This window comes from Ahaetulla prasina, chromosome 3 (assembly GCF_028640845.1).
Source record: "Ahaetulla prasina isolate Xishuangbanna chromosome 3, ASM2864084v1, whole genome shotgun sequence".
NCBI lineage: Eukaryota > Metazoa > Chordata > Lepidosauria > Squamata > Colubridae > Ahaetulla > Ahaetulla prasina.
Genome location: NC_080541.1, coordinates 161,021,078 through 161,030,524, shown reverse-complemented (window position 1 = coordinate 161,030,524; position 9,447 = coordinate 161,021,078). Strand labels below are relative to the sequence as shown.

The following is a 9,447-nucleotide window of genomic DNA, read 5'->3' as shown; positions in this document are numbered from 1 at the left end:
CCAGAGTCCGGGGGGGGGGGAGTCTAAGCTCCAGAGTCTAAACTCCCCATTACAACTCCGAAGTGTAGGGGAAGAAAAGGAGACCTCCATGCCTAGGTCCATGTCCATTCAAAGCGAAAACGACCAGCCCTAAAACAGCCTCCTCAGATCTTATCAGGTCCAGATGAAAAAAAATCCAAGGGAAAGGAGGGAGAAAAGGGAGAGAGCATGCTGCCGCCGCTGCCGCTAGGAGGGTTCCAAAATCAAAAATGGCTCCGGTCAGGTCAGCTTCAGGGTTGAGATCCTGATCAATGTTTCTAAATGCAAGTTAAAGTGGTGCTTTCACGGATTATGTGGAGTTTGTAAATGAATATACAAAACAGTCATGCCCCAAATTTGGAAAAGTTCAAGTTTATATCCTCTAGCATAAAAGAGTAGTGCTCTTGTAAGGGGTCTCATGTTCTGGCTCTCTGTGCGCATTATTAGTTCCTGGTTCAGAATATATTCAGAATAACAACAAGAATTGGAAAGGGCTTTGAAGGTCGTCTAGTTCAACCTCCTGTTCAAATAGGAGACCCTATACCTGTGATAAAGAACCTATGGCACGTGTGCCACAGGCGGCACGCGGAGACATATCTATGGGCATGCAAGCGTTGCCCTAGCTCAGCTCCAGAGTGCATGTGCACACTGGCCAGCTGATTTTCGGGCCTTTTGGGCCCACTGGAAGTCGGGAAATGGGCTGTTTCTGGCCTCCGGGAGGGGCATTTTTGCCCTCCCCAGGCTCGTAGAAAGCCTCTGGATCTGGGGAAGGCTAAAAATGGACCTACCGGGCCCACCATGCCAAAAGTGGGGGGAGCGGGGTGCGTGTGTCATGCGCGCATGTACAGGGTGGGTTGGGGCGCATTGAATTATGGGTGTGGGCACACACATGCGTGATCCCCCGTGCTCCCCCCGCTTTTGGCACATGACGGCAAAAAGGTTAGCCATCATTGCCCTATATCATTTCAGAGAAATCTGAAGACAAGCCTCTTCTTAAAAGCCTCCAGCCCCTACAACTTCTGAAGACAAGCCATTCCACTAGTGACTAGTCTATTGTTGCTGAGTTTATCCACTGGTTTATTGTTGTTACTTTTGAACGCCAGTCATCTCTTATAAAACTCACTTATCCTAAGATTTAAGATCCAGGACTGACTTAGTATATTACAGAGATGTGACTGGGCTGGGCATAGGGAGGGTGCTCTCCGAAATATGCCCATACACAGGCCACTGGGCTTGGCACCAGCTATGACCCCATAGCTGGAGTACAGTTGCTTGGGGTTTTTGGGGGGTGAGGGGTGCAGGTAGCTGAAGTAATCTTGTGTGGTTGGGCCTTAGGGATCAGTTGGATTTGCTACTAATATCAGTCTCCATGCTCATACTGCTTGATGCCGTATCTGGACTGGTGTTGCAGTTTATGGTCTTTGGGGGTTTCAACTTGGATACACTTGAATACAGACTGTATTTTCTTGGATACAGACTCAGAGGCAGCCAGTTCATGGTCACCCCAGTCTTGACTTAGATAACAGGTGTGACCTATACAATGGCCATGTGCTAGAACTGGTCTTTGTTTTGGAGGAATGATATGCAGTTTAAGGGATATTGCCATCAGTGCCTTGACATAGACAGATCACTCCCTGTTATCCTTAGAGTTACCACATCATCCCCTCTTTGCAAGGAGGCTGGACTATTCACTTGATTTCCCCATGGTGGGTATGTCTGTCTGTCTGTCAGTGTTGGGAGGGTTCAAAGGCCCACTTCCTGCAGAAAGGCCCTCTTGCACTCGATGCACCTTGGCACCGCAGCCTTTCTAGCTGGCCAGCTGAGTGGCTGGCAGGCTGCAGCTACAACCATACTTCCCCCGCACATAAAGGGTGGCAAGCACGCGGTGGCTGATGGTTTCCTGCTGTAGCTTCCCCGCCCCCTGCCTTGCCTCATCTCATCCTGCTGCACAAGCCACACCCACTGGAGACCCCTGGATTCCCTCCCTAACCCTGCCCGGCCCCCACAGGCACCACCCATGTGAGCGACATCAAGCTAGCTGCGCACCCGGGCTGCGCCAAGTCGGCTGCGACTACCCCAGTCACATCCCTCCTCCCTCCAGCCCCTGGAGAACAAACACAATCCTGATCTGGCCCTCAATGAAATCGAGTTTGACACCCCTGGTCTAATAAATCCAGAATACCTTGTATAGCTCATGGAAGTTCATAAACATAATACTATTTTTCATAGATCCACTGATATCCATGTGAAGACCTTTGCTCACTCAATTTCTATTTCCAAGTTGGTTACAAAAGAGGGAGCAAAGAAAAAACATCCATCCTCAAACCACTTCTTGAAATTGCCTAAAATGGGAAGCGTTTATAAGAAAGCTATCATTTCAAAGCATTATCCTCCACCTGCGCATCATTACAATAAACAAGGGTGAAAATTACTAATACTTGTTTCCATGCTCCAAATAGAACTCCTTTCTGAGCTGATTCTGTACATTAACTCCGGAAGGCATTGCCCCATTTTTTCCAATCTACACAATTTCAACCGCATTGAATTAAGTCTTTGAAGAGGGCTCTGTAAAACAGAGGAGAGGCATAGCATCTGTTCAGGCATTCCTTGAATTTTTGCTCCAAATGATACTTAAAAGGCATGTCATATTTTATTCATGTTGTTTGGAATATTTTACTATCCTTGTTTCTCAGATATGGATCTTATTCCACTCATTTGCTTAAACTAGATTTTCAACTGTGAAGTTAGAGTAATTGTGGTTCATGAGAAAGCATTTGGTCTCCAATAGAGGTCAGCATTATCCCAATTATGTTTACTATTTCTGAAGAAGCACAGTGACGATGACAGATTAAAATACAGCAATCATCCCCCTCCCTTTTTTTTACAAATTTCAGTCAAGAAAAAAACAGCAACATATTTTTATACTTTATTTGTAGTACAAAAAGATGAACTACAGTGGTCCCCAGAGCTACTTAGAGCATTTTTTTAAAAAAGAAAGAAAATAAGAATTTAAAACACATACATACACGCTTGCACACCCCATTCAGTTCTATGGAATTATATATAAGTAAACAAGAATTCTTAAAAGTATATAAAAGGATATCTACACCAAAAAGACTTGTTAAGAGTTCAGGACACATATTCATACATCAACAGAGGTTTCAAAATGTCCTCTTTTTGTACCAAACTTTAGAAAAGGCAGTGTTACACTAGACTATGAAAAAAGTCATGAACACATTCATTAAAGTATGTAAATATTGAACTGGCTACATATGATGCAAATAACTAAACTGGTTCCAGACATATGCACTGGGACTGTTGTATAAAACCTTGACTTAGGAAGCATATAATGTATTCCAATTAGTTTCCCAAGAACATCCATAGCAGCAGCAGCTGGAGTGTTGGTAAGTAGTGAAATACACGCAAAGGTAAGGAGGAAATACTTACGGAGTAATCACTCCTCCCACCTCATTCCTGGTGCTAATACTCAAGACCAGTCTTTCCCAAACTGGTTAGTTTAGCCGGCTGTGGAAATTGTATACCCAACGTTTTTTGAGATTGGGGAATATTGCTCAAGATGAAGAATTAAAAGAATTCAAACTTGACAAAAAATTCTCCCCAGGAAAGACACATGGATAATAAGCATACCATTAGTTCTTGCCAGATAGTCATTATTTTCTGCAATGCACCCTTCAGATGATTCCAAACAAATCCTTGCAAGAAAATATGTAATCATGCTGTGTAATTTGCATTTAGGCACAAGTAAAATTGTGCTGAAGTGATTATTCCTGGGCCTCCTTGCGAGCCAGTTTGTAAACCTGGGTTGGTCCATCCACATGAGTGATGGTAGTAGTGAGTTGAAGTTCTTCTCCAGTATTAACTCCCAAATCGCCTGAAAAGATAAAATTGCATGTGAGATGAATGTGTAACTGGGATGATAGTTTTATCGCAAAATTACCACAGCATTTAGAAAGAAGTAAGCAGACTCCAATGGAGACGTTTCATGAATGGACATAGTTTCCATTAAAAAAATGGGGGATATGGGCTATTTCTCTAGAATAGAATAGAATAGAATAGAATAGAATAGAATAGAATAGAATAGAATAGAATAGAATAGAATAGAATAGAATAGAATTTTTATTGGCCAAGTGTGATTGGACACACAAGGAATTTGTCTTGGTGCATATGCTCTCAGTGTACATAAAAGAAAAGATACGTTCATCAAGGTACAACATTTACAACACAATTGATGGTCAATATAACAATATAAATCATAAGGATTGCCAGCAACAAGTTATAGTCATACAGTCATAAATGGAAAGAGATTGGTGATGGGAACTATGAGAAGATTAATAGTAGTGCAGATTCACTACTATTTTGTTTCACTACTAGTTTGTGCAATTCTACATGCATCTACATATTTGTTCAGTAACAGTCCCTCTTTCTAACAACAAGGGCTGTGTGTGTGTGTGTGTGTGTGTAATAAAATAAACATGCAATAGGACATTTTTATTAAAAATAATCATTGTGCAGTAGGACTTCCATTTAATAAGTGTGCATAAATCTCAGGATATAAAGAATCTGAAAATAATCTTTCAATTAATTCAGGATCTAGTACAAGATTTAATTCGATTCAAGCTTGTGCAACAAACTGTTAAGAGATGGATTGTACCATGTGTAATCAAAATGTGGGGGGGAATCAATTCTCAGATCCAGAAATCTCTTTTCCATTCTTTCCTTAGTATGTATTTCCACAATCTAAACTTCCTTTAACCTTTCCAAAAAACCCTTTAAGACCTTACTGTTCTCCCAAGCCCAGGGGTCAGGAGATTAGCTGAACCTATTGATGGGCTGTATGCTAAAATAAAGCCAGGTTATGATACACACTTGAAAGTAAATCAGGAAGACTGTAACTGTGGAGTCTGTCTGGCAAGAATAAAGAATGCTTATCAACAGGAAATATGCATATAATGCTAGGGATCTTCTAAACATGCTGGAATCCTAATTGACTGATTAGTTGTACTGCAGTGCAACTGAATCACAACTGCAGGAAAGTGCATCTCACCATTTGACTGATCTTCACCGTAATTTTTATGGGAAGGTGCATACAGGAACATCAGGGCAAAGACATATAGGTTCCACATTCCATAAATCCCTGTGAAAAAGGCACTGTTCCAATGAAATGTAAGGTCACCCCATTTCCAGTGACCTTCAGTCACCTAAACAGGATAGAAAGTTGATATATAATCCAGCAGCGAAGACATAAGAGTAGACTTAGGACAAACAAACAAAGTCAATTATTTTCATCTCCGGTAGAGAGACTTCTCCCTCTTCCAAAACATCTATTTCTGGCCTTCACTCCACTGCATGGCTTTAACTCCCAAATCGCCTGAAAAGGTAAAATTGCATGTGAGATGAATGTGTAACTGGGATGATAGTTTTATCGCAAAATTACCACAGCATTTAGAAAGAAGTAAGCAGACTCCAATGGAGACGTTTCATGAATGGACATAGTTTCCATTAAAAAAATGGGGGATATGGGCTATTTCTCTAGAATAGAATTTTTATTGGCCAAGTGTGATTGGACACACAAGGAATTTGTCTTGGTGCATATGCTCTCAGTGTACATAAAAGAAAAGATACGTTCATCAAGGTACAACATTTACAACACAATTGATGGTCAATATATCAATATAAATCATAAGGATTGCCAGCAACAAGTTATAGTCATACAGTCATAAATGGAAAGAGATTGGTGATGGGAACTATGAGAAGATTAATAGTAGTGCAGATTCACTACTATTTTGTTTCACTACTAGTTTGTGCAATTCTACATGCATCTACATATTTGTTCAGTAACAGTCCCTCTTTCTAACAACAAGAAGGGCTGTGTGTTAATAAAAATAAACATGCAATAGGACATTTTTATTAAAAATAATCATTGTGCAGTAGGACTTCCATTTAATAAGTGTGCATAAATCTCAGGATATAAAGAATCTTTCAATTAATTCAGGATCTAGTACAAGATTTAATTTGATTCAAGCTTGTGCAACAAGCTGTTAAGAGATGGATTGTACCATGTGTAATCAAAATGTGGGGGGGAATCAATTCTCAGATCCAGAAATCTCTTTTCCATTCTTTCCTTAGTATGTATTTCCACAATCTAAACTTCCTTTAACCTTTTCAAAAAACCCTTTAAGACCTTACTGTTCTCCCAAGCCCAGGGGTCAGGAGATTAGCTGAACCTATTGATGGGCTGTATGCTAAAATAAAGCCAGGTTATGATACACACTTGAAAGTAAATCAGGAAGACTGTAACTGTGGAGTCTGTCTGGCAAGAATAAAGAATGCTTATCAACAGGAAATATGCATGTGTAAATCTTGTAACAATTCTGGGTAGTTAGAAAACTGATAAAAGTAACAACAGTTAGACAACTTGCAGGCCTCATCAAAAATTAGGAATACAGATGCCCTGCAGCTAATTAAATGTGTATTAGATAACTCCTGGGGCATTCATTGGCCAAGGCTTAGGGATAGGGACAGCTATCAAAGAACAAATTGTACAATTATTACTAAAATATTTATTAGATGATATTTCTTATTATCTCGCCTTGTCCTGCATTCTCTTTTATTGAAAACATATAAAGCTTTCTTAATCCTTTGTTCTTGGTTCTTGGCATTTTGGCCAGGAGCCCTTTTCCTTAGAGTACTCCAATAAAAAGCAATCAGAAAACCTGCACCTCGTGTCTGGCGTCCATCATTGGCTTCGGCACCAGGCTCAGACCCGAATTGGGGACAACACTATGAAGTAACCCATGCTACTTTTTGCTTTTTTATGATTACTTTTATTGTTATATTGTTTGCTGCTCAGACCACACAAGTGGGTGGCCATATCAATCAAATCAAATAACTATACTAACTTGGGGCATTTATTAGCAATTAAAACCCATAATCAATAGAAATATGCATATAATGCTAGGGATCTTCTAAACATGCTGGAATCCTAATTGACTGATTAGTTGTACTGCAGTGCAACTGAATCACAACTGCAGGAAAGTGCATCTCACCATTTGACTGATCTTCACCGTAATTTTTATGGGAAGGTGCATACAGGAACATCAGGGCAAAGACATATAGGTTCCACATTCCATAAATCCCTGTGAAAAAGGCACTGTTCCAATGAAATGTAAGGTCACCCCATTTCCAGTGACCTTCAGTCACCTAAACAGGATAGAAAGTTGATATATAATCCAGCAGCGAAGACATAAGAGTAGACTTAGGACAAACAAACAAAGTCAATTATTTTCATCTCCGGTAGAGAGACTTCTCCCTCTTCCAAAACATCTATTTCTGGCCTTCACTCCACTGCATGGCTTTAACTCCCAATTTGCAGTGAGCCAACAATAAGAAAAACAGCTGGGTTTAACGTTAAACCAGGGAAAGAAATCTATGAGGCTTCCCACTTTTCCCTCAGTTATGAAATAAAGATATGAAAAGATTCCTTGTTGATACATTGCTTCAGGATATAAAAAACAAAGTAGCAGAACACATTGCTACTAGATAGCAATAATTTTCGGTAGTCATTTTAGATTTCTCACCTGACTGAAAATGAAAAATATTACTGTCATGGCAGCACAAGCTAATGTGATCAGCATCAAGAACTTGAACCGAAAAATCAATCCCTGTGAGAAAGAGAAGCAAATTTAATCGGGGAGAAAGAAACAACAAAAAATATTGAACTATTCCAAATCAAAGATTCTGAAGAAATCCTATATAGTAGGGAGAGAGGGGTTTACTCCACTTTAGGGGTGCTTCTCATCTCTATTTCTTTAAGCCATTGAGCCAGTGCTGTCTGGAGACATTTCTGCAATTATATGGCCTGCATCATATCATGCTGCAGTGCAACGTGTATTGTAAAAACACTGAATGCTGTTATTTTCCCATCAAAATGGTACCCATTTATCTACTTGCATTTACATGCTTTCAAACTGCTAGGTTGGCAGGAGTTGAGGCAAGTGACAGGAGCTGACTCCGTCACATGGTGGCAGGACTCGAAATGGACAGAGTAAGAAAAAAAATCTCATCTGCTATTATTCCCTTGGTTGGTTGTGCTATGCAACTGCAGATGTACAAGTGCAAGTCTTGAAATAAAAGGCACAAGGACAGCAAATTCTAGATTTAGGAAGCTGTCACTGACAGCAGTTGTCAGGAACAGTTGTCAACAGCAGTCGACAGCAAATGTAGTGTAGTGTTCAAGATGATGGATTAAGAATAGGGAGGTGAGAGAGCTCCACCTACAGTGTCTTGTGCTCTTGAATGTAGATGAGGCGAAGAGTAAGCAAGCAATAGACAATGTAACATTCCATTGATCTTTTATCAAAGCCAGCTTGTGCTTAGAGAAATGTGGAATTTGAAAGGGAAAGGAAATGAACTCTTTTGTCATCTGGGAAACTATCCAGATAAATGTATCCTTTCTAATAGCAGGTTTTTTTCCCCTTTTGCATAGAGGGCAACAGGAAGATAATCTATTCCCCGTTCTGCTGCGTGACCTGAGAAGATAGATCCATCCAGCTCAATCTTTTTTTACCTTTTTTCCACAACAAAACACTTGCTGCTACATTTACAGAGTGGGAGTTAATACCCAAGGATAAATGTACCCTCTCTGCAGGAGCTTCTGAAAAGCTGCTTAATTTGCAGTCTGGTCTATGTATAAGGGCAATTTCCAGTTGCTTATTGGATGCAGGTCTGAAGCATTCCTTCTAGGAAACAAATTCAATCCACATAAGAGTTCCACCTGCACTACAATGGAGAGAATGGGAAACAATATACAAGAAGGTGTATCTTACGACTATGAGGCACGATGACTCAGTGGTTAAGACACTGGGCTTGTTGGCTGCATAGTTGCAGTCAGCCCCAGTTCAAAACCCGCGCACTGTGCAATGGGGTGAGTGCCTGTTACTTGCCCCAGCTCCTGCCCCATTAGCAGTTTGAGAGCATGCAAATGTGAGTAGATAAATAGGTACCACTTCAGTGGGAAGGTAACAGCATTTTGTGCATCCCAGCATATAGTCATACTGGCCACATGACCATGGAAATGTCTTCAGCAATACTGGCTTCTTCAATGAAGAAACAGAGGTGAGCACTTACCCCCTACACTCGGGACACTATGGCACTTTGGCAAGAATCATTAGCAAAATGGAAAGGATTTGATTCTTCCATGAGAAATGTCACGTGGGGAAATGGTATATTCATGTCTTACTTACACCTCATCTTGCTGGAGAGTCTTCATTATTCCTAAATATCTTTTTTAGCTGTAGTGGTAAAAAAAGCATTTCACAGTGATTGGACTGGTTTGGTTACCCATTTGTTATGGAGGGGCCAGACAATAAGAAGGAACTCTTGTTTGCTACCTGCTCTGGTCCTTGAGAA

General features: G+C 40.6%; 1 protein-coding gene across 1 annotated transcript in view; it reads right to left on the bottom strand.

Annotated features, from left to right (window-relative positions):
• Positions 1-2,928: 2,928 nt before the first annotated feature.
• The window catches only part of WLS (Wnt ligand secretion mediator), a 45,384-nt gene continuing 38,865 nt past the window's right edge, over positions 2,929-9,447 (bottom strand). Inside the window, exons 10-12 of the mRNA XM_058177162.1 lie at positions 7,617-7,700; positions 7,086-7,239; positions 2,929-3,910 (exon numbers count right to left, since the gene is read on the bottom strand). Coding sequence (XP_058033145.1) covers positions 3,801-3,910; positions 7,086-7,239; positions 7,617-7,700 — 348 coding nt within the window. The 3' untranslated portion in view covers positions 2,929-3,800. The remainder of the gene's footprint in view (positions 3,911-7,085; positions 7,240-7,616; positions 7,701-9,447) is intronic.